At 45.2% G+C, this 26,377-nt stretch overlaps 1 protein-coding gene across 2 annotated transcripts; it reads right to left on the bottom strand.

Moving 5' to 3' along the window:
- Positions 1-1,200: 1,200 nt before the first annotated feature.
- On the bottom strand, positions 1,201-24,753 carry treh (trehalase (brush-border membrane glycoprotein)). 2 transcript variants are annotated; one of them, XM_042297777.1, is made up of 15 exons: positions 24,620-24,753; positions 24,159-24,259; positions 21,289-21,433; positions 21,027-21,114; positions 18,964-19,064; positions 12,475-12,567; positions 10,740-10,856; positions 6,077-6,199; positions 5,895-5,944; positions 5,551-5,751; positions 5,003-5,220; positions 2,333-2,444; positions 2,096-2,208; positions 1,704-1,757; positions 1,201-1,533 (listed from the first exon to the last, which is right to left on the bottom strand). In XM_042297777.1, the coding sequence occupies exons 1-15, from the start codon at positions 24,715-24,717 to the stop codon at positions 1,390-1,392; spliced, it is 1,758 nt and encodes a 585-aa protein (XP_042153711.1). In that variant the 5' UTR covers positions 24,718-24,753; the 3' UTR covers positions 1,201-1,389. The 2 variants fall into 2 exon arrangements, with proteins under 2 accessions (XP_042153711.1, XP_042153712.1); XM_042297778.1 differs by lacking the exons at positions 2,096-2,208; positions 2,333-2,444.
- Positions 24,754-26,377: the final 1,624 nt, after the last annotated feature.

Genomic DNA, 26,377 nt, shown 5'->3' with positions numbered 1-26,377 from the left:
AGATAGTGGCACACTCACTCATTACACACACACACACACACACACACACACTCATTACACACACACACACACACACACTCATTACACACACACACACACACTCATTACACACACACACTCATTACACACACACACACACTCACTCATTACACACACACTCACACACACACATTACACACACACTCATTACACACACTCATTACACACACACACTCATTACACACACACACACACACACTCATTACACACACACACTCACTCACACACACACACACACACACACTCACACACACTCATTACACACACACTCATTACACACACACACACACACTCACTCATTACACACACACTCACTCATTACACACACACACTCACTCATTACACACACACACTCACTCATTACACACACACACACTCACTCATTACACACTCATTACACACACACTCATTACACACACACACACACTCACTCATTACACACTCATTTACACACACTCATTACACACACACTCATTACACACACACTCATTACACACACACTCATTACACACACACTCATTACACACACACACACACACACCCTGTTGGGGAATAATCAGAATTGATTGGTAACATATGTAAGATGTTTTATATTCATCATATGTTTGTAAGTTACTTCTCATCAGAATGTTTATTTTTGTATAATACTGTGGCGGGGTTGCAGTATCTGGTCTCTGTCAAGACTAAGTTGTTTGGGCCGGAGAGAGGGGAGAGGTCAAGCGTGGATCTCTTGGCTCCACAATGTCTGTGTGCCAGTCAGTGTGTCTCTGTGATCTTGTCAAGATAGGATGGATTTGATATATGCCTGTTGCTATGGAGGATTGGTTTATGGTTCTGAGTTTGAGAAGAAAACATAGTTTAGGAGACAAAGCTGAACGATGAATTATGCCGATGCTGTCTTATCCTGTGTGTGTCTTTGCTATAAAGGATCTCCGTTGAAATGTGGAAGGGACTCTCAGAGAATTCATTGATAGACACTGAATTGATCTGAGAGTCACAGGGTTGTGATAGAGCTCATATAATTAAAGATGGACTTTTTGATAACTAACTCTGACTTGTGTTGTGGTTTGATCTCATGATTTGGTAAATAGAGGAAATTTCCACGACATTACACACACACACACACACACACACAATGATAGTTAGCAGGGGAAACAGAGAGAGTTTCAAATCATCTTCATTTTCAGACTCTGTACAGTTTAACCATCAATATCCTCCTCTAAGCATTAACATTTTAAAAGCTCCGAAGTGAAGTCCCCCCCCCCTACGTACAGATCAAGGATCAGCTTACTCCACCCCAATCCTAACTATTAGCGTCTAGGGGCAACTCCACCCTACACCCATTGTATTTCATAGGAACAGAGTTTGGGCTGAGCAGAGCAGGGCAACAGAGACGCTGATGCTTAGACAAGAGGTGAAGCTGCCAGAGGTGAGCCGGTCGCCGTACTGAGACAGGAGCTGGAGAGCCACACCATTGGTCCAACCAAATCCCAACTACAACACAGACACAAAGAGACAGACACACACAGAATCAACTCAAAAAGATGAGTTTGAAATAAGTCAAATACAAAAGACTAGAGATGAACATTTCCATTTTGCTATTTGAGTCATTTAGCAGACGCTCTTATCCAGAGCAACTTTTAAGATGAGATATCCTAGTGTACCTGAACTTCATATTCTCCTCCTCCGCCCGGCTTCCCATCTCCGTTCACATTATACTGACAGAGAGAGAAAACAAAACCCCAGATATGTTGAGCTTTTATGAAAAAGGCACAATGTGTGTTCTGGATATATTGTCATTGTGGGCTCTCCTAGATGCAGATCTAGGATCAGCTTTCCCTCCGCCAATCCCAACCATTAATGCTAAACTGACCCATGAATGTAGTCTAGGGCAGGGGTAGGCAAATAGATTTAGCCACCTAAAACCTTGGGGTGGGGAAAAAAACAAATATCTCATTTGCGGGCTGGTTTTGGCCTATTACCAACCATTGTCTAGGGGCAACATCACCCTGCACCTCATTGTGGTCACACACATTATAAACCTCTTCTTAATCACCTTCTCAAACATGGCTTCATACTTGATGTAGGCCAGCCAGTTGGTTCTGATCCAGCGCTGAGCCAAATCAAACCCCAGCTCTCTAGCTTCCTGTGAGGGCAGACTGGACAGGCCTGATTGGAAGATAACAGAGTGACCGATTGGACAGGCGTGATAGTGCACCTTATTAGGGACATAGGGTGTCATTTGGGATGCGGATGCAACATGAAAACCAGATCAGGGTTAACTAGGTCCTACCTTGGATGAGTATGTGTTGTAGAGGGGGCCATGCGTTGGGGTAGTCCCACTGCTGACCACTGTCAACCAGGGACGTAGGGACACCGTTGGGGAACGCAAGACCACCACTAGTCTACAGAGGGAGGGAGGGAGGGAGGGTTTTTATTTTTGTTTTATTTAACCCCCCCAGCTTCGGAGGACAAATATTATTATTTTTAATATTTTAAATATCTTAAAAAACGATATATACAGTTGAAGTCAGAAGTTTAGTCAGAAGTTTACATACACCATAGCCAAATACATTATGAATGTTGTCCCCTTCCTCCTGACAGAGCTGGTGTAACAGTCAGGTTTGTAGGCCTCCTTGCTCGACACACTTTTTCAGTTCTGCCCACAAATTGTGTATAGGATTGAGGTCAGGGTTTTGTATAGGATTGAGGATAGGGCTTTGTTGTCCTTACGTCATTCTGCCACAACTTTGTAAGTATGCTTGGGGTCATTGTCAATTCTGGAAGACCCATTTAAGACCAAGATTTAACTTCCTGACTGATGTCTTGAGATGTTGCTTCATTATATCCACAATTTCCCTTCCTCATGATGCCATCTATTTTGTGAAGAGCACCAGTCCCTCCTGCAGCAAAGCACCCCACAACATGATGCTGCCACCCCCGTGCTTCACGGTTGGGATGGTGTTCTTCGGCTTGCAAGCCTCCCCCTTTTTCCTCCAAACTATCAGAAGCTTCTAAAGCCATGACATCATTTTCTGGAATTTTCCAAGCTGTTTAAAGGCACAGTCAACTTAGTGTATGTAAACTTCTGACCCACTGGAATTGTGATACAGTGAATTATAAGTGAAATAAATCTGTCTGTAAACAATTGTTGGAAAAATGACTTGTGTCACGCACAAAGTAGATGTCCTAACGGACCTGCCAAAAACTATAGTTTGTGGAGTGGTTTGAAAAACGAGTTAATGACTCCAACCTAAGTGTAATGTAAACTTCTGACTTCAACTGTACATACGTTACCTATACATCCTTCAATGCCATACAACTCTCCTTCTGTGGCCTCCAATTGCTCTTAAATACAAGTAAAACTAAATGCATGCTCTTCAACCGATCGCTACCTGCACCTACCCGCCTGTCCAACATCACTACTCTGGACGGCTCTGACTTAGAATACGTGGACAACTACAAATACTTAGGTGTCTGGTTAGACTGTAAACTCTCCTTCCAGACCCATATCAAACATCTCCAATCCAAAGTTAAATCTAGAATTGGCTTCCTATTTCGCAACAAAGCATCCTTCACTCATGCTGCCAAACATACCCTCGTAAAACTGACCATCCTACCAGTCCTCGACTTTGGCGATGTCATTTACAAAATAGCCTCCAATACCCTACTCAACAAATTGGATGCAGTCTATCACAGTGCAATCCGTTTTATCACCAAAGCCCCATATACTACCCACCATTGCGACCTGTACGCTCTCGTTGGCTGGCCCTCGCTTCATACTCGTCGCCAAACCCACTGGCTCCATGTCATCTACAAGACCCTGCTAGGTAAAGTCCCCCTTATCTCAGCTCGCTGGTCACCATAGCATCTCCCACCTGTAGCACACGCTCCAGCAGGTATATCTCTCTAGTCACCCCCAAAACCAATTCTTTCTTTGGCCGCCTCTCCTTCCAGTTCTCTGCTGCCAATGACTGGAACGAACTACAAAAATCTCTGAAACTGGAAACACTTATCTCCCTCACTAGCTTTAAGCACCAACTGTCAGAGCAGCTCACAGATTACTGCACCTGTACATAGCCCACCTATAATTTAGCCCAAACAACTACCTCTTTCCCAACTGTATTTAATTTTTAATTAATTTATTTATTTTGCTCCTTTGCACCCCAGTATTTTTATTTCTACTTTGCACATTCTTCCATTGCAAAACTACCATTCCAGTGTTTTACTTGCTATATTGTATTTACTTTGCCACCATGGCCTTTTTGCCTTTACCTCCCTTATCTCACCTCATTTGCTCACATTGTATATAGACTTGTTTATACTGTATTATCGACTGTATGTTTGTTTTACTCCATGTGTAACTCTGTGTCGTTGTATCTGTCGAACTGCTTTGCTTTATCTTGGCCAGGTCGCAATTGTAAATGAGAACTTGTTCTCAACTTGCCTACCTGGTTAAAAAAGGTAAAATAAATAAATAAAATAAATACATTTGACATACAGTACATGGTACTTTTATATATAAAACAAAAATACATCACCAAATGCTTTAATCCCACCCTTCAGCCCATCCCACCTATCAGCATGGACCTCAGCTCTTTAATCCCACCCTTCAGCCCATCCCACATATCAGCATGGACCTCAGCTCTTTAATCCCACCCTTCAGCCCATCCCACCTATCAGCATGGACCTCAGCTCTTTAATCCCACCCTTCAGCCCATCCCACCTATCAGCATGGACCTCAGCTCTTTAATCCCACCCTTCAGCCCATCCCACCTATCAGCATAGGGAGGGAGGGAGTTAACACTAACTACTATAAATACACATTGCTACAGTAACTCAATGGGCGTGTGTATTTTTCAGTGACAAATCAATTTACATGCTCTTTCAGTCACAGTATTTCAACAGGACAATGATTCTTTTCACAAAGAGCAAGGTCTTGGGACCAGCAGGCTAAACTAACCTGTAGATAGTGTAGTGCCTTCTGTCCCATGGAAGGCTGGGAGTAGCAGTCTGCCCAGACAGGGGCCAGGTTAGTGGGGTAGAATGCAGGGTGGGAGGTGTTGGTTACCAGGCTGTAGTCCAACCAGACGCCCCTCTTCTCATCCCACAGCACTGCCTCTATGGCCTCTTGTCTGGCTGATACAGCTTTGTCATACCGCGCTGCTTCAGACTCATTACCTGGAACAACAGATTATACAGGACTTTTACTGGACCACATGACCTGCTGACAAATATCTAGGGCCCAGGGGTTATATCTACGGCCCAGAGGTTGTAGCTAGGGCCCAGAGGTTATAGCTAGGGCCCAGAGGTTATAGCTAGGGCCCAGAGGTTGTAGCTAGGGCCCAGAGGTTGTAGCTAGGCCCCAGAGGTTGTAGCTAGGGCCCAGAGGTTGTAGCTAGGGCCCAGAGGTTGTAACTAGGGCCCAGAGGTTGTAACTAGAACAGGTAGTAAAGAAAATTCCTTCCGCTAGCTAGTCAAAGGTTATATGCGGCAAGTCATTCTCCTCACCCAGCGTCCTGTAGAAATGAGCCAGTGTCCTTTCGTTGCGACAGAGCAGAGCGTTGAGGTCTGTAGGAATGAGCAGACTGGTTCTGGTGTCTTTCAGAGATCCGTTGTTGTTCCCCAGGCCGTCCACAAACCAGCGAGACGAGAAGTCCCACCCGGACTCTGCTCCTGAATGCAGCTCTTTCCACAGCCTCTCTGCAGCATCTGAGTTCAGGGAGGTGGACGCAGGTAAAGGCCAGGTCTCAAAAGGGCTTCCCTCTACCCTACACCACTTCAGACCAACCCAATAGATAGTGTGTTCATGATGGGAATGTTGTTTTTTCATGAAGTAGGGGATTAACGTTTACCCTCGGTCAGACCTTCAGCCAGCTCTAGATCATCACTGTAGGACTCTGGTCTGGAAGAAAGGTAACAGATGCAACACACAGATACGGACATGTACGTGGTTGGGATTTAGTGTTGTGACAGATGGACAAATAAAGTTGTGTCTTGTACTGAAGGGGATGAGGGTTCCTGTTGTGTTCTTTACCTGGGCAGGCCGACCTGTACATCAAAACGGTTCAGAACATGCTTATTCCCCTTCACTTCAACGGCCACAGAGCGGTTCCTCATCCAGAACAGGTACTCCTGCTCTAGAGCTGGCAGAGCAGTCCTACACAGTAGAGTAGGTTGGGATTATAATCTAGGGTTTGCAGAACAGTCCTACACAGTAGAGTAGGTTGGGATTATAATGTAGGGCTGGCAGAACAATCCTACACAGTAGAGTAAATTGGGATTATAATCTATGGCTGGCAGAGAAGTCCTACACAGTAGAGTAGGTTGGGATTATAATCTATGGCTGGCAGAGAAGTCCTACACAGTAGAGTAGGTTGGGATTATAATCTAGGGCTGGCAGAGCAGTCCTACACAGTAGAGTAGGTTGGGATTATAATCTAGGGCTGGCAGAGCAGTCCTACACAGTAGAGTAGGTTGGGATTATAATCTAGGGCTGGCAGAGCAGTCCTACACAGTAGAGTAGGTTGGGATTATAATCTAGGGCTGGCAGAGCAGTCCTACACAGTAGAGTAGGTTGGGATTATAATCTAGGGCTGGCAGAGCAGTCCTACACAGTAAAGTAGGTTGGGATTATAATATATGGCTGGCACAGCAGTCCTACACAGTAGAGTAGGTTGGGATTATAATCTAGGGCTGGCACAGCAGTCCTACACAGTAGAGTAGGTTGGGATTATAATCTAGGGCTGGCAGAGCAGTCCTACACAGTAGAGTAGGTTGGGATTATAATCTATGGCTGGCAGAGCAGTCCTACACAGTAGAGTAGGTTGGGATTATAATCTATGGCTGGCAGAGAAGTCCTATTACAGTAGAGTAGGTTGGGATTATAATCTAGGGCTGGCAGAGCAGTCCTACACAGTAGAGTAGGTTGGGATTATAATCTAGGGCTGGCAGAGCAGTCCTACACAGTAGAGTAGTTTGGGATTATAATCTAGGGCTGGCAGAGCAGTCCTACACAGTAGAGTAGGTTGGGATTATAATCTATGGCTGGCACAGCAGTCCTACACAGTCGAGTAGGTTGGGATTATAATCTAGGGCTGGCAGAGCAGTCCTACACAGTAGAGTAGGTTGGGATTATAATCTAGGGCTGGCAGAGCAGTCCTACACAGTAGAGTAGGTTGGGATTATAATCTAGGGCTGGCAGAGCAGTCCTACACAGTAGAGTAGGTTGGGATTATAATATAGGGCTGGCAGGGCAGTCCTACACAGTAGAGTAGGTTGGGATTATAATCTAGGACTGGCAGAGCAGTCCTACACAGTAAAGTAGGTTGGGATTATAATCTATGGCTGGCAGAACAGTCCTACACAGTAAAGTAGGTTGGGATTATAATCTATGGCTGGCAGAGCAGTCCTACACATTAAAGTAGGTTGGGATTATAATCTATGGCTTGCAGAACAGTCCTACACAGTAAAGTAGGTTGGGATTATAATCTATGGCTGGCAGAGCAGTCCTACACAGTAGAGTAGGTTGGGATTATAATCTATGGCTGGCAGAGCAGTCCTACACAGTAGAGTAGGTTGGGATTATAATCTAGGGCTGGCAGAGTAGTCCTACACAGTAGAGTAGGTTGGGATTATAATCTAGGGCTGGCAGAGCAGTCCTACACAGTAGAGTAGGTTGGGATTATAATCTAGGGCTGGCAGAGCAGTCCTACACAGTAGAGTAGGTTGGGATTATAATCTAGGGTTGGCAGAACAGTCCTACACAGTAGAGTGTTGGGATTATAATCTAGGGCTGGCAGAGCAGTCCTACACAGTAAAGTAGGGTGGGATTATAATCTAGGGATGGCAGAGCAGTCCTAGACAGTAGAGTAGGGTTGGGATTATAATCTAGGGCTGGCAGAGCTGTAATACAAAGTAGAGTAGGTTGGGATTATAATCTAGGGCTGAAAGAGCAGTCCTACACAGTAGAGTAGGTTGGGATTATAATCTAGGGCTGGCAGAGCAGTCCTACACAGTAGAGTAGGTTGGGATTATAATCTAGGGCTTGCAGAACAGTCCTACACAGTAGAGTAGGTTGGGATTATAATCTAGGGCTGGCAGAACAATCCTACACAGTAGAGTAGGTTGGGATTATAATCTAGGGCTGGCAGAACAGTCCTACACAGTAGAGTAGGTTGGGATTATAATGTAGGGCTGGCAGAACAATCCTACACAGTAGAGTAAATTGGGATTATAATCCAAGTTGAAGACTACTGAGATTTGATACTCTTTATGGTTGTGTGGTAAAAGAGTTGATATTTTGATTGTATGATTGAGACTGGGTTGGTTCCACTACACTTTATGAACGGGGAAACATTTGCACGACTCCTTTTCCCAGGCTGGACTCTTGTCGGCCCGAGGAACGGGATTTTTCTTGAGGAACCAGAGCTAATTGTTTGTTAAATCATTTTGTGTGTGATCATTTATGTTAGTAATACAACCCACGCAAAATAACAGTTATGAAGTTATTTCCAATGTTTTAAGGGTTTATGAAAAGAGTATTTCCATGAGTCCTTTGTATTGGTGTAGACGTGGACGGACCAGATAAGACTCATTCCCTCCCAAACCAAAAGGAGAAATCAATTGTTTCTCTGGTAGGCACGACCTACGTGTCACCCCTACAAACAATAACCTCAAGTCAAAACTGTTACAACCTGAACAGAGAGTTCTGCCAACCTTTAGAATGGACGCCATTGTTAGCGCCTTTGAGCATCTCATCTATTCATGACAAGCCCCATTCATGACAAGCCCCATTCATGACAAGCCCCATTCATGACAAGCCCCATTCATGACAAGCCCTCGTCATAAACAAAATGGTGGGGAAAAAGAAATCGGTACCTGAGGAAATCTTTGTCATTAGTGGTCTGATATTAACTACCTGAGGAAATCTGTGTCGTTAGTGGTCTGATATGAACTACCTGAAGAAATCTTTGTCATTAGTGGTCTGATATGAACTACCTGAGGAAATCTGTGTCGTTAGTGGTCTGATATGAACTACCTGAGGAAATCTGTGTCGTTAGTGGTCTGATATGAACTACCTGAAGAAATCTTTGTCATTAGTGGTCTGATATGAACTACCTGAGGAAATCTGTGTCGTTAGTGGTCTGATATGAACTACCTGAGGAAATCTTTGTCATTAGTGGTCTGATATTAACTACCTGAGGAAATCTTTGTCATTAGTGGTCTGATATTAACTACCTGAGGAAATCTTTGTCATTAGTGGTCTGATATGAACTACCTGAGGAAATCTTTGTCATTAGTGGTCTGATATGAACTACCTGAGGAAATCTTTGTCATTAGTGGTCTGATATTAACTACCTGAGGAAATCTTTGTCATTAGTGGTCTGATATTAACTACCTGAGGAAATCTGTGTCGTTAGTGGTCTGATATGAACTACCTGAGGAAATCTTTGTCGTTAGTGGTCTGATATGAACTACCTGAGGAAATCTGTGTCGTTAGTGGTCTGATATGAACTACCTGAGGAAATCTTTGTCATTAGTGGACTGATATTAACTACCTGAGGAAATCTTTGTCATTAGTGGTCTGATATTAACTACCTGAGGAAATCTTTGTCATTAGTGGTCTGATATTAACTACCTGAGGAAATCTGTGTCGTTAGTGGTCTGATATGAACTACCTGAGGAAATCTGTGTCGTTAGTGGTCTGATATGAACTACCTGAGGAAATCTGTGTCGTTAGTGGTCTGATATTAACTACCTGAGGAAATCTGTGTCGTTAGTGGTCTGATATGAACTACCTGAGGAAATCTGTGTCGTTAGTGGTCTGATATGAACTACCTGAGGAAATCTTTGTCATTAGTGGTCTGATATTAACTACCTGAGGAAATCTTTGTCATTAGTGGTCTGATATGAACTACCTGAGGAAATCTTTGTCATTAGTGGTCTGATATGAACTACCTGAGGAAATCTTTGTCATTAGTGGTCTGATATGAACTACCTGAGGAAATCTTTGTCATTAGTGGTCTGATATTAACTACCTGAGGAAATCTTTGTCATTAGTGGTCTGATATTAACTACCTGAGGAAATCTTTGTCATTAGTGGTCTGATATGAACTACCTGAGGAAATCTGTGTCGTTAGTGGTCTGATATTAACTACCTCATTAGTGGTCTGATATGAACTACCTGAGGAAATCTTTGTCATTAGTGGTCTGATATGAACTACCTGAGGAAATCGTTAGTGGTCTGATATGAACTACCTGAGGAAATCTGTGTCGTTAGTGGTCTGATATTAACTACCTGAGGAAATCTGTGTCGTTAGTGGTCTGATATGAACTACCTGAGGAAATCTTTGTCGTTAGTGGTCTGATAGTAACTACCTGAGGAAATCTGTGTCGTTAGTGGTCTGATATTAACTACCTGAGGAAATCTGTGTCGTTAGTGGTCTGATAGTAACTACCTGAGGAAATCTTTGTCATTAGTGGTCTGATATGAACTACCTGAGGAAATCTGTGTCGTTAGTGGTCTGATATTAACTACCTGAGGAAATCTTTGTCATTAGTGGTCTGATATGAACTACCTGAGGAAATCTTTGTCATTAGTGGTCTGATATGAACTACCTGAGGAAATCTGTGTCGTTAGTGGTCTGATATTAACTACCTGAGGAAATCTTTGTCATTAGTGGTCTGATATGAACTACCTGAGGAAATCTGTGTCGTTAGTGGTCTGATAGTAACTCTCCACCATCAGAGACAGGAAGGGGGGCTGACTGCGACGCTCGTAGTAAACTCTGGCCCCGTTGGGGATGAAACCGTATCTGGAGAGGGAGGAATGGGAAAAAGAAAATATAGATATGACAAAAAATGACATTTGTTTTGTATCTTTCATTGGATGATTTTTAAAAACATTGTATCCAGATGTGTGGTTGTATTGTGTTCTTTAAATTGACAAATAAAACATTGTATACATTGCATTCGGAAAGTGCATTCGGAAAGAATTCAGACCCCTTGACTTTTTCCACATTTTGTTACGTTACAGCCTTATTCTAAAATCTATTGAATTGTTTTTTTTTTTTTTTTTTCGATCTACATACAATACCCCATAATGACAAAGCAAAAACTGTTTTTAGACATTTTTGCTAATGTTAATGTATTAAAAATTAAAAATCACATTTACATAAATATTCAGACCCTTTACTCAGTACTTTGTTGAAGCACCTTTGGCAGCGATTACAGCCTCGAGTCTTCTTGGGTATGACACTACAAGCTTGGAACACCTTTATTTGGGGAGTTTCTCCCATTCTTCTCTGCAGATCCTCTCAAGCTCTGTCAGGTTGGATTAAGGAGTGTCGCTGCACAGCTATTTTCAGGTCTCTCCAGGGATTTAATTGGGTTCAAGTCCGGGCTATGGCTGGGCCATTCGAAGACATTCAGAGACTTGTGCTGAAGCCACTCCTGCGTTATCTTGGTCCTTTAGGTGGCTTTTGGCAAACTCCAAGTGGGCTGTCATGTGCCTTTTACTGAGGAATGGCTACCGTCTGGCCACTACCATAAAGGCCTGATTGATGGAGTGCTGCAGAGATGGTTGTCCTTCTGGAAGGTTCTCCCATCTCCACAGAGGAACTCTGTCAGAGATAACATCAAGTTCTTGGTCACCTCCCTGACGAAGGCCTTTCTCCCCCAATTGCTCAGTTTGACCAGGCGACCAGCTCTAGGAAGAGTCTTGGTGGCTCCAAACTTCTTCCATTTCAGAATGATGGAGGCCACTGTGTTCTTGAGGACCTTCAATACTGCAGACATTTTTTTGGTACCCTTCCCCAGATCTGTACCTCGTCTCAATCCTGTCTCTGAGCTCTACGGACAATTCCTTGAATCTCATGGCTTGGTTTTTACTCTGACATGCACTGTCAACTGTGGGACCTTATAAAGACAGGTAAGCCCCTTTCCAAATCATGTTCAATCAATTGAATTTACCACAGGTGGACTCCAATCAAGTTGTAGAAACATCTCAATGATGATCAACGGAAACCGGAAGCACCTGAGATCAATTTCCTCAAAGCAAAGGGTCTGAATACTTACGTTAACAAGGTATCTGTTATGTTTCATACAGACAACAACCAAAAAAAACAGTTCTTGCTTTGTTATTATGGGGTGTTGTGTGTAGATTGGTGAGGGGATCCATTTTAATAAGGCTGTAATATAACAACATGTGGAAATAGTCAAGAGGTCTGAATACTTCTCCTGGACATCTTAAGTTAATGGTTGTCCCTGAGCCAACCAGAGACTCAGGAGTCAGAGTTCTAGCACCTACCACACACAGCATCAACGTTTATGTAAAGAGTCCGGGCTTAATATTCAGGGAGTTGGCATAACTTACCTCTTTGGTGGTGAATAGACATGACAGGCAGATGGACAGAGACAACAGATGCAGCTCACCGGTTGATGAGGTGGATGAAGTTGAGGATCATCCCACGGGCGGTGTCTGTCATCTCAGAGAGCAGGAGACCATTGATCACCCAGTAGGAGTCCCTGGGAGGAACAGAGAGCAGATCCACCTCACTGTCCCTGGTAATAATACACACTGGAGGGCTGAGCGGTAAGGTCTCTGAATGAACAGGCCTGTCTGTCCCCTGAGGGCTCTTTTATTAATTTCACCTTTATTTAACCAGGTAGGCCAGTTGAGAACAAGTTCTCATTTACAACTGAGAAGATAAAGCAAAGCAGTGTGACACAGACAACAACACAGAGTTACACATGGAGTAAACAATAAACAAGCCAATAACACAATAAACAAGTCAATAACACAATAAACAAGCCAATGACACAATAAACAAGCCAATGACACAATAAACAAGCCAATGACACAATAAACAAGTCAATGACACAATAAACAAGTCAATAACACAATAAACAAGTCAATGACACAATAAACAAGTCAATGACACAATAAACAAGCCAATGACACAATAAACAAGTCAATGACACAATAAACAAGTCAATAACACAATAAACAAGTCAATAACACAATAAACAAGTCAATAACACAATAAACAAGTCAATAACACAATAAACAAGCCAATGACACAATAAACAAGCCAATGACACAATAAACAAGTCAATAACACAATAAACAAGTCAATAACACAATAAACAAGTCAATGACACAATAAACAAAGTCAATGACACAATAAACAAGTCAATGACACAATAAACAAGTCAATGACACAATAAACAAGTCAATGACACAATAAACAAGTCAATAACACAATAAACAAGTCAATAACACAATAAACAAGTCAATGACACAATAAACAAGTCAATGACACAATAAACAAGTCAATGACACAATAAACAAGTCAATGACACAATAAACAAGTCAATGACACAATAAACAAGTCAATGACACAATAAACAAGTCAATGACACAATAAACAAGTCAATGACACAATAAACAAGTCAATGACACAATAAACAAGTCAATAACACAATAAACAAGTCAATAACACAATAAACAAGTCAATAACACAATAAACAAGCCAATGACACAATAAACAAGCCAATGACACAATAAACAAGCCAATGACACAATAAACAAGTCAATGACACAATAAACAAGTCAATAACACAATAAACAAGTCAATGACACAATAAACAAGTCAATGACACAATAAACAAGCCAATGACACAATAAACAAGTCAATGACACAATAAACAAGTCAATGACACAAACAAGTCAATGACACAAACAAGCCAATGACACAATAAACAAGTCAATGACACAATAAACAAGTCAATGACACAATAAACAAGTCAATAACACAATAAACAAGTCAATAACACAATAAACAAGTCAATAACACAATAAACAAGTCAATAACACAATAAACAAGCCAATGACACAATAAACAAGCCAATGACACAATAAACAAGTCAATAACACAATAAACAAGTCAATAACACAATAAACAAGTCAATAACACAATAAACAAGTCAATGACACAATAAACAAGTCAATGACACAATAAACAAGTCAATGACACAATAAACAAGTCAATAACACAATAAACAAGTCAATAACACAATAAACAAGTCAATAACACAATAAACAAGTCAATAACACAATAAACAAGCCAATGACACAATAAACAAGCCAATAACACAATAAACAAGTCAATGACACAATAAACAAGCCAATGACACAATAAACAAGCCAATGACACAATAAACAAGCCAATGACACAATAAACAAGCCAATGACACAATAAACAAGCCAATGACACAATAAACAAGCCAATGACACAATAAACAAGCCAATGACACAATAAACAAGCCAATGACACAATAAACAAGCCAATGACACAATAAACAAGTCAATGACACAATAAACAAGCCAATGACACAGCAGAAAAAAGAAAGTCTATATACATTGTGTGCAGAAGGCATGAGGAGGTGGGCAATAAATAGGCCATAGGAGTGAATAATTACAATTTAGCAGATTAACACTGGAGTGATAAATGAGCAGATGGTGATGTGCAAGTAGAGATACTGGTATGCAAAAGAGCAGAAAAGTAAATCAATAAAAACAGCATGGGGATGAGGTAGGTAGATTGGATGGGCTATTTACAGATGGACTATGTACAGCTGCAGCGATCGGTTAGCTGCTCAGATAGCAGATGTTTGAAGTTGGTGAGGGAAATAAAAGTCTCCAACTTCAGCGATTTTTGCAATTCGTTCCAGTCACAGGCAGCAGAGAACTGGAAGGAAAGGCGGCCAAAGTAGGTGTTGGCTTTAGGGATGACCAGTGAGATATACCTGCTGGAGCGCGTGCTACGGGTGGGTGTTGTTATCGTGACCAGTGAACTGAGATAAGGCGGAGCATTACCTAGCATAGACTTATAGATGACCTGGAGCCAGTGGGTCTGGCGACGAATATGTAACGAGGGCCAGCCGACTAGAGCATACAGGTCGCAGTGGTGGGTGGTATAAGGTGCTTTAGTAACAAAACGGATGGCACTGTGATAAACTGCATCCAGTTTGCTGAGTAGAGTATTGGAAGCTATTTTGTAGATGACATCGCCGAAGTCGAGGATCGGTAGGATAGTCAGTTTTACTAGGGTAAGTTTGGCGGCGTGAGTGAAGGAGGCTTTGTTGCGGAATAGAAAGCTGATTCTAGATTTGATTTTGGATTGGAGATGTTTAATATGAGTCTGGAAGGAGAGTTTACAGTCTAGCCCGACACCTGGAGGGCTCTGAGAGGTAAGGTCTCTGAATGAACAGGCCTATCTGTCACCTGGAGGGCTCTGAGAGGTAAGGTCTCTGAATGAACAGGCCTGTGTCACCTGGAGGGCTCTGAGAGGTAAGGTCTCTGAATGAACAGGCCTGTGTCACCTGGAGGGCTCTGAGAGGTAAGGTCTCTGAATGAACAGGCCTGTGTCACCTGGAGGGCTCTGAGAGGTAAGGTCTCTGAATGAACAGGCCTGTGTCACCTGGAGGGCTCTGAGAGGTAAGGTCTCTGAATGAACAGGCCTGTCTGTCACCTGGAGGGCTCTGAGAGGTAAGGTCTCTGAATGAACAGGCCTGTCTGTCACCTGGAGGGCTCTGAGAGGTAAGGTCTCTGAATGAACAGGCCTGTCTGTCACCTGGAGGGCTCTGAGAGGTAAGGTCTCTGAATGAACAGGCCTGTGTCACCTGGAGGGCTCTGAGAGGTAAGGTCTCTGAATGAACAGGCCTGTCTGTCCCCATAGAGGGCCAGCATTAGTCAGACCCACTAACCTGCCCAGTCTGTCCCCATAGAGGGCCCAGTCAGACCCCCTAACCTGCCCAGTCTGTCAGAGGGCCAGCATTAGTCAGACCCCGTAACCTGCCCAGTCTGTCCCCATAGAGGGCCAGCATTTAGTCAGCCCAGTCTGTCCCCATAGAGGGCCAGCATTAGTCAGACCTCATAACCTGCCCAGTCTGTCCCCATAGAGGGCCAGCATTAGTCAGACCCCCTAACCGGCCCAGTCTGTCCCCATAGAGGGCCAGCATTAGTCAGACCCCATAACCTGCCCAGTCTGTGTAGCCCTACCCGCTAGCAGTCAGACCCCCTAACCTGCCCAGTCCGTGTAGCCCTACCCGCTAGCAGTCAGACTCCGTAACCTGCCCAGTCTGTCCCCATAGAGGGCCAGCATTAGTCAGACCCCGTAACCTGCCCAGTCTGTCCCCATAGAGGGCCAGCATTAGTCAGAGTAACCTGCCCAGTCTGTCCCCATAGAGGGCCAGCATTAGTCAGACCCCTAACCTGCCCAGTGTAGCCCTACCCCTAGCAGTCAGACCCCGTAACCTGCCCAGTCTGTCCCCATAGAGGGCCAGCATTAGTCAGACCCCATAACCTGCCCAGTCTGTCCCCATAGAGGGCCAGCATTAGTCAGACCTCGTAACCTGCCCAGTCTGTCCCCATAGAGGGCCAGCATTAGTCAGACCCCTAACCTGCCCAGTCCGTGTAGCCCTACCCGCTAGCAGTCAGACCCCGTAACCTGCCCAGTCTGTCCCCATAGAGGGCCAGCATTAGTCAGACCCCTTAACCTGCCCAGTCTGTGTAGCCCTACCCGCTAGCAGTCAGACCCCTAACCTGCCCAGTCCGTGTAGCCCTACCCGCTAGCAGTCAGACCCCGTAACCTGCCCAGTCTGTCCCCATAGAGGGCCAGCATTAGTCAGACCCCGTAACCTGCCCAGTCTGTCCCCATAGAGGGCCAGCATTAGTCAGACCCGTAACCTGCCCAGTCTGTCCCCATAGAGGGCCAGCCCCCTAACCTGCCCAGTCTGTCCCCATAGAGGGCCAGCATTAGTCAGACCCCTAACCTGCCCAGTCTGTCCCCATAGAGGGCCAGCATTAGTCAGACCCCCTAACCTGCCCAGTCTGTCCCCATAGAGGGCCAGCATTAGTCAGACCCCCTAACCTGCCCAGTCCTGTGTAGCCCTACCCGCTAGCAGTCAGACCCCGTAACCTGCCCAGTCTGTCCCCATAGAGGGCCAGCATTAGTCAGACCCCGTAACCTGCCCAGTCTGTCCCCATAGAGGGCCAGCATTAGTCAGACCCCTAACCTGCCCAGTCTGTCCCCATAGAGGGCCAGCATTAGTCAGACCCCCTAACCTGCCCAGTCTGTCCCCATAGAGGGCCAGCATTAGTCAGACCCCCTAACCTGCCCAGTCTGTCCCCATAGAGGGCCAGCATTAGTCAGACCCCCTAACCTGCCCAGTCCGTGTAGCCCTACCCGCTAGCAGTCAGACCCCGTAACCTGCCCAGTCTGTCCCCATAGAGGGCCAGCATTAGTCAGACCTCAACCTGCCCAGTCTGTCCCCATAGAGGGCCAGCATTAGTCAGACCCCTAACCTGCCCAGTCTGTCCCCTAGAGGGCCAGCATTAGTCAGACCCCCTAACCTGCCCAGTCTGTCCCCATAGAGGGGCATTAGTCAGACCCCCTAACCTGCCCAGTCTGTCCCCATAGAGGGCCAGCATTAGTCAGACCCCTAACCTGCCCAGTCTGTCCCCATAGAGGGCCAGCATTAGTCAGACCCCCAACCTGCCCAGTCTGTCCCCATAGAGGGCCAGCATTAGTCAGACCCCTAACCTGCCCAGTCCGTGTAGCCCTACCCGCTAGCAGTCAGACCCCGTAACCTGCCCAGTCTGTCCCCATAGAGGGCCAGCATTAGTCAGACCTCGTAACCTGCCCAGTCTGTCCCCATAGAGGGCCAGCATTAGCCAGACCCCCTAACCTGCCCAGTCTGTCCCCATAGAGGGCCAGCATTAGTCAGACCCACTAACCTGCCCAGTCTGTCCCCATAGAGGGCCATAACCTGCCCAGTCTGTCCCTCAGAGGGCCAGCATTAGTCAGACCCACTAACCTGCCCAGTCTGTCCCCATAGAGGGCCAGCATTAGTCAGACCCCTAACCTGCCCAGTCCGTGTAGCCCTACCCGCTAGCAGTCAGACCCCTAACCTGCCCAGTCTGTGTAGCCCTACCCGCTAGCAGTCAGACCCCCTAACCTGCCCAGTCTGTGTAGCCCTACCCGCTAGCAGTCAGACCCTTTGGTAGGCCTGGCTATAGCTTGGGCTGTGACCTGCCACGCTCAAAACCCTAGATGACACCAAACATATAGACAATGAATTGGACAGGAGAGCACTCCGAAAGGACACGTTTCAATCATTCATCTATTTACAACCAAGCAGCATCTATTTGGCCAGATGGGTTCCTCAGTTGACCTCCCTTTCTGCTATAGCATCCCTGGGTTGACCTCCCTTTCTGCTATAGCATCCCTGGGTTGACCTCCCTTTCTGCTATAGCATCTCAGGGGTGCTCCAGGCAAGCTCAATCAATCCCAGATAAAGTATTTGAAAATGATTTTAAATAGTATTTGAACCAAGGTCTGCTATATGCAGACAGCGCAGTACAGAGAGAGTGACCATGGTCTGCTATATGCAGACAGAGCAGTACAGAGAGAGTGACCATGGTCTGCTATATGCAGACAGAGCAGTACAGAGAGAGTGACCATGGTCTGCTATATGCAGACAGAGCAGTACAGAGAGAGTGACCATGGTCTGCTATATGCAGACAGAGCAGTACAGAGAGAGTGACCATGGTCTGCTATATGCAGACAGAGCAGTACAGAGAGAGTGACCATGGTCTGCTATATGCAGACAGAGCAGTACAGAGAGAGTGACCATGGTCTGCTATATGCAGACAGAGCAGTACAGAGAGAGTGACCATGGTCTGCTATATGCAGACAGAGAAGTACAGAGAGAGTGACCATGGTCTGCTATATGCAGACAGAGCAGTACAGAGAGAGTGACCATGGTCTGCTATATGCAGACAGAGCAGTACAGAGAGAGTGACCATGGTCTGCTATATGCAGACAGAGCAGTACAGAGAGAGACAGCGTCACTGACCAGTAGTACAGCTCCCTGAAGCGTCCTCCAGGTACGACGAAAGGGTGGGGGGTGAAGATCTGAGAGTACTGTTCTGGGTGGGCCAAAGCATCACTACTGATCTGGTACACACACACACACACACACAATAGAGTTCACGTTAGCACTGCTCTGGTACACACACACACACACACACACACACACACACACACACACACACACACACACACACACACACACACACACACACACACACACACACACACACACACACACACACACACACACACAATAGACACAGCACTGCTCACACACACACACACACACACACACCCACAATTGTTGACTACCACATCATATTTAACCAGACGTACTGTAATTACTACTACTAGTACACTACAACAACTACTACAACAACAAGTACACTACAACTACTACTACAACTGCTACTACAATTACTACTACAAGTACACTACTACTACAAGTACACTACAACAACTACTACAAGTACACTACAACAACTACTACAAGTACACTACAACTACAAGTACACTACAACAAGTACACTACAACAAGTACACTACAACAAGTACACTACAACAACTACTACAATTACACTACAACAAGTACACTACAACAACTACTACAATTACAAGTACACTACAACTACACTACAACAACTACTACAAGTACACTACAACAACTACCACAATTACAAGTACACTACTACTACAAGTACACTACTACTACTAATACAATTACTACTACAAGTACACTACTACTACAAGTACACTACAACTACTACAATTACAAGTACACTACTACTACAAGTACACTACAACAACTACTACAAGTACACTACAAGTACTACTACAACAACTACTAGTACACTGCAACTACAAGTACACTACAACTACTAGCTAGTCGTGCAAAATGTTTTATAGATAAAGGATATGTAGCATATCTTTTTTTTTTAAATTTAAGTTGGCACACTTTTCTCCAGTGAGAAAACAATAGCTTATTTCAAAACTCTTCAGCAAAGGACCACAGAGGAAGGAAAGAGGCTCGGGGGGAAATCCGTCTCACTCCAGCAGGGGGCGATATGTTATTTCTCCCTCCAAGCAAGGAGATTTTGTATGGAGGTCAATGAATTGTATGGAGGTGTTGAATTTGGTCAAAAATAAAAGTGAATGGTATATTTGCTGCGTGAGGTTTATTTGCTGGAATAGATGTTTCGTAATATTTAAGTAGTTATGAGTGTTTTGATATAAGTAGGACACGTGACATCCCAGCCACTTGGAGAAAAAAAACACTATATCAAGAGTTCTCTCCAGATAGCTATGCATATTCAGAGCATGAGGTTAGTAGTATCTCTCCTTTCAATACAGGCGGTTGACGTCAACAACCCTCCAATCCAAAGACAGGAGAGACGGGAGCTAGACAGTCCGCCGTGCCGCTTTGTGGACGACTCCCATTGATACGTGGGAGAGACATCTTGTTAGCGTATCCATCATCTCTAGAGGACTCCGATACACTTGTGCATCATCCTGTGTCAATTTGTTAGTAGGCAAATGGAAGACGGCCGGTCCTCTCCTCCTCCTCCTAGTCTACTTTAGGCGAGGAAGCACAAGCGTATCCTGCCGCTGAAAAGTTTGGAAATCTGCCACACCCCCCTTTGAATTAGCTTTTGTTTCGTCAGAAAAAACATGCACTCATTTAAAACGATATGCTACTTATCATTTTAATCTATGAATTGTCTTGCACAACTAACTTAATGTGTTGTGAACACTTTGAAGAAAGTCTAAGGTAATGAAGGGGAGTGAGTCTGGATGGTTATGCGCTTGTTTGGAATGAGAAGATTCTCCTTCTCCTCTCGCAAGCCATTAGTGCAACTGGCATTAACGGGTGGATCCCACAGTTGCCTAATGGCTCACGAGAGGAGAACAAGAATCTTCTCATTTCAAACAAGCGCATAACCATCCAGACTCACTCCCCTTCATTACCTTAGACTTTCTTCAAAGGGAGGTGACAGAGGACGTAGGAGGTGAGTAAATCTAACTGATAAACCCTATCTATGAGATCACCTTTCTCCCAAGAGACTTCCACAGATGGTGCAGCTTCTCGGCCCAGCTACGCAGTTCTGCATCTGCTATTCCAGCCAGGAACTGTGGCCTGCACACAGAACATGACTTGTATTGGATAGAACAGACTCCATTCTTGAGTCCAAAAATGGCACACTATTCCCTACAGAGTGCACTACTTATAAGGAAGAGGGAGACATTTTGGACTCAAAACATTTCACACCTCAGTGTGGTCAGGATCAATCAGAATGATTGGCTCTCTCACTTGTCATGCCAGTCAGGTGGGGACCACGGCGCAAACTCTTTCCCTGGTTCGTCAAAGTACTTGTGAAGGAAGTCTCTCAGTACGGCAGGCGGGACAGAGTTTAGATCTCCATGTGTCAGGTTGTGAAACGCTGTCAGGATAATATCTGAGGGTATGAAGGGAGGTGATTAGGTGTGTGGAGAGATAGGAGTGATCTCTGATCCTAGATCAGTACTCCTACTCTGACGATTCATGAATTATCTTTATTTAATCTGCAATCTTTATTTATTTTTTAAAATAATTTTCAGTCACATGACTTAAAGGTTTCAGAAGTCTAAAAGTTCAACCTGATACTTTATCAACAATCCTACTGAGAAGCTTGATAAATACAGCCCCAGTCCTCAAGCAAAGAAACAGCAGGAGGCACAAAGCCTGTATTGGGACTGGTTCCCCTACGAGACTTACCAGGGGCTGGTTCCCCTACAAGACTTACCAGGGGCTGACTGGTTCCCATACGAGACTTACCAGGGGCTGGTTCCCCTACAAGACTTACCAGGGGCTGACTGGTTCCCCTACAAGACTTACCAGGGGCTGACTGGTTCCCCTACAAGACTTACCAGGGGCTGACTGGTTCCCCTACAAGACTTACCAGGGGCTGGTTCCCCTACGAGACTTACCAGGGGTTGGTTCCCCTACAAGACTTACCAGGGGGACTGGTTCCCCTACAAGACTTACCAGGGGGCTGGTTCCCCTACAAGACTTACCAGGGGCTGACTGGTTCCCCTACAAGACTTACCAGGGGCTGGTTCCCCTACAAGACTTACCAGGGGCTGACTGGTTCCCCTACAAGACTTACCAGGGGCTGACTGGTTCCCCTACAAGACTTACCAGGGGCTGGTTCCCCTACAAGACTTACCAGGGGCTGGTTCCCCTACAAGACTTACCAAGGGCTGGTTCCCTACAAGACTTACCAGGGGCTGGTTCCCCTACAAGACTTACCAGGGGCTGGTTCCCCTACAAGACTTACCAGGGGCTGGTTCCCCTACAAGACTTACCAGGGGCTGGTTCCCCTACAAGACTTACCAGGGGCTGGTTCCCCTACAAGACTTACCAGGGGCTGGTTCCCCTACAAGACTTACCAGGGGCTGGTTCCCCTACAAGACTTACCAGGGGCTGGTTCCCTACAAGACTTACCAGGGGCTGGCTGGTTCCCCTACAAGACTTACCAGGGGCTGGCTGGTTCCCCTACAAGACTTACCAGGGGCTGGCTACAAGACTTACCAGGGGCTGGTTCCCCTACAAGACTTACCAGGGGCTGGTTCCCCTACAAGACTTACCAGGGGCTGGTTCCCCTACAAGACTTACCAGGGGCTGACTGGTTCCCCTACAAGACTTACCAGGGGCTGACTGGTTCCCCTACAAGACTTACCAGGGGCTGACTGGTTCCCCTACAAGACTTACCAGGGGCTGACTGGTTCCCCTACAAGACATACCAGGGGCTGGTTCCCCTACAAGACTTACCAGGGGCTGACTGGTTCCCCTACAAGACTTACCAGGGGCTGACTGGTTCCCCTACGAGACTTACCAGGGGCTGACTGGTTCCCCTACAAGACTTACCAGGGGCTGACTGGTTCCCCTACAAGACTTACCAGGGGCTGGTTCCCCTACAAGACTTACCAGGGGCTGACTGGTTCCCCTACAAGACTTACCAGGGGCTGACTGGTTCCCCTACGAGACTTACCAGGGGCTGACTGGTTCCCCTACAAGACTTACCAGGGGCTGACTGGTTCCCCTACAAGACTTACCAGGGGCTGACTGGTTCCCCTACAAGACTTACCAGGGGCTGACTGGTTCCCCTACGAGACTTACCAGGGGCTGACTGGTTCCCCTACGAGACTTACCAGGGGCTGACTGGTTCCCCTACAAGACTTACCAGGGGCTGACTGGTTCCCCTACAAGACTTACCAGGGGCTGACTGGTTCCCCTACGAGACTTACCAGGGGCTGACTGGTTCCCCTACAAGACTTACCAGGGGCTGACTGGTTCCCCCGAGACTTACCAGGGGCTGACTGGTTCCCCTACAAGACTTACCAGGGGCTGACTGGTTCCCCTACGAGACTTACCAGGGGCTGACTGGTTCCCCTACGAGACTTACCAGGGGCTGACTGGTTCCCCTACAAGACTTACCAGGGGCTGACTGGTTCCCCTACAAGACTTACCAGGGGCTGACTGGTTCCCCTACAAGACTTACCAGGGGCTGACTGGTTCCCCTACACGAGACTTACCAGGGGCTGACTGGTTCCCCTACAAGACTTACCAGGGGCTGACTGGTTCCCCTACAAGACTTACCAGGGGCTGACTGGTTCCCCTACAAGACTTACCAGGGGCTGACTGGTTCCCCTACGAGACTTACCAGGGGCTGACTGGTTCCCCTACGAGACTTACCAGGGGCTGACTGGTTCCCCTACAAGACTTACCAGGGGCTGACTGGTTCCCCTACAAGACTTACCAGGGGCTGACTGGTTCCCCTACAAGACTTACCAGGGGCTGACTGGTTCCCCTACAAGACTTACCAGGGGCTGACTGATTCCCCTACAAGACTTACCAGGGGCTGACTGGTTCCCCTACAAGACTTACCAGGGGCTGACTGATTCCCTACAAGACTTACCAGGGGCTGACTAATTCCCCTACAAGACTTACCAGGGGCTGACTGATTCCCCTACAAGACTTACCAGGGGCTGACTGATTCCCCGACAAGACTTACCAGGGGCTGACTGATTCCCGACAAGACTTACCAGGGGCTGACTGATTCCCCGACAAGACTTACCAGGGGCTGACTGATTCCCCGACAAGACTTACCAGGGGCTGACTGATTCCCCGACAAGACTTACCAGGGGCTGACTTCAGCTTCATGTCCACAAAGTGCTTGTCATCATCAAACAGTTTGGCGGTCTGAACCTGCCTCAGGATGTCCCCATAACAGTAGATCTCACTGAGGAGTTAATCATTAAATAAAATGTTATCTGGATGACAGGTTAAACACCCATAAAATAACCTGCATCAAACCGATATTACAGAAGATACAGGTCTAAATCAAATTTAAAATCCCAATCAAGTCCAATTTCTCAGGACTGTGTTAATGTTTACGCCTCTTTGAATAGAGCAAATCCAACCTCACAGACATTTTGCTGAGTTCTATCAGAACGCCGTGCATCAAACCCGAGTCATAAACACACTTCCCCAGGAACCAAAGTTCAGCTTTCGAATAACAGAGCAACATGGTTCAAGATCATTCACAATAGGTTCATGGAAGAGCCCCCCCAAAAGAAGTCAACGTAGCAAAAAATGTTACCGGTCACAAGGTGGAGGCAAGGCACACGAGTAGAGAGGACAGAGGAACAGCACCAAACAGAGGCACAAACACATCACTGCTGCTAGAAACCCTCTCATGTTTAGAAGGAACTCAAAAGCAAAAGGGCGAGGAGCACCGGCAATAATCTAGAATTACATACAGGTCAAAGGGCACATTGTCGATCACGTAACACATTCCCTATCCAATTGAAAGAGAGGAAATAACAGGATGAGATCCCTTACAGTTATAGCGGTCCTGAGCGATAATGTCTGTCCCAAATGGAGATGAGCGATTGGTGCTTTTTAAAAAGGTTGGTTTCAGTTCAATTATTACAAGATGTATATTTTAAATACACAATGTGTGTTTAAAGTTAAATACACAATGCATTATGTAGGTTGAACACATAATAAAATAAGTCCCATGATAGTAGTGAATGACTGCTCATTACGTAACCATCATTAACTCACATCAGTTTAATCAAATATTTCAGTGTACGTTTATTTGATGCCTGATTTCATCCCAAGTCATCTGATCTCTATAGAGCTGCTGTCTACACGGTCATGACAAAAATCACAATTTGCTCCAAAATAAAGACTACTTTTAAGACTGCTGAATACCAACTATCAATCACTTGTGTAGATTATGTATTTTCAGGTAGAGATCCCTCTTGACATTTTTCAGTCTCTTACATAGCAGGCATAAAAGAAACAGACTGGACAAATAGGAACGCAATGGATTATGGTCATTGTAGTTAATTACCATGTTTTGACTAAACTACGTATAATGTTGGCCTGTTGGACACTACAACTTCCGACTAGATCACAGAGTTGGGGTTTTGATCTAGAGAAACTGCGGATTACGCAGACTTAATGTAAAAAAAAAATCACAGCATTAAACTGCTGTTGGTCAATTAGTTTACAAAAATAGGTTCGTCGCTCAGAACTAGTCCAAAATGGCACCCTTTTCCCTATATAGTGCACCACTTGTCCAGGGCCCATAAATGCACTACATGTAGGGAATAGGATGCCATTTGGGCCATTGAGTCATGGCTAGTCACTACTAACCCTTCAAAGTAGTGTCCCTCTTAATAAATCTTAAGGCTAGGGGGCAGTATTTTCACATCTGGATGAAAAGCACCCAAATTAAACTGCCTGTTACTCAGGCCCAGAAGCTAGGATATCCATATAATTGGTAGCTTTGGATAGAAAAAGTTTCTAAAACTGTTAAAATACTGTCTGTGAGTATAACAATTGATTGGGCAGGAAAAACCCCAAGGACAAAATTGAGGTCATAGTATTTCCCCATTAGTTTTCTGAAAGCCCTGTTTAATAGGTACCTGGTTGCAGTTCCTATGGCTTCCACTAGATGTCAACAGTCTACAAATTGGTTGATGTTTTTCAGTGGAGAAATGAAGAAGTACGGCTATTCTTTGGAAGTGTCACTCCAGGTGGACTCCGTTTTGGCGTGACCTGGACCGCGCTTCACGTCGTTTTAATCCGGTATTGTACACAGTATATTCAGTCGTAAATTTGATTGATTATTTACATTTTAGGTTGGATTAGGAACGACCACAGTCATGGTTCTCACTAGTTTCAAGAGAAAATACTACTTCCATAACTAAATTGTAGAAGTTAATAGAAACAAATCAATAGATTAAAGTGATAATTTGGGATTTTGGCAATGAGGCCCTTTATCTATACCTCCCCAGAGTCAGAGGAACTTGTTGATATAATTTATAGAAATGGTATCCACAAGTTC

This window comes from Oncorhynchus tshawytscha, linkage group LG14, assembly GCF_018296145.1.
Source record: "Oncorhynchus tshawytscha isolate Ot180627B linkage group LG14, Otsh_v2.0, whole genome shotgun sequence".
NCBI classification, from domain to species: Eukaryota; Metazoa; Chordata; class Actinopteri; order Salmoniformes; family Salmonidae; genus Oncorhynchus; species Oncorhynchus tshawytscha.
Note: the sequence above shows the minus strand (reverse complement) of the source record. Positions and strands in the feature narration are given on the sequence as shown.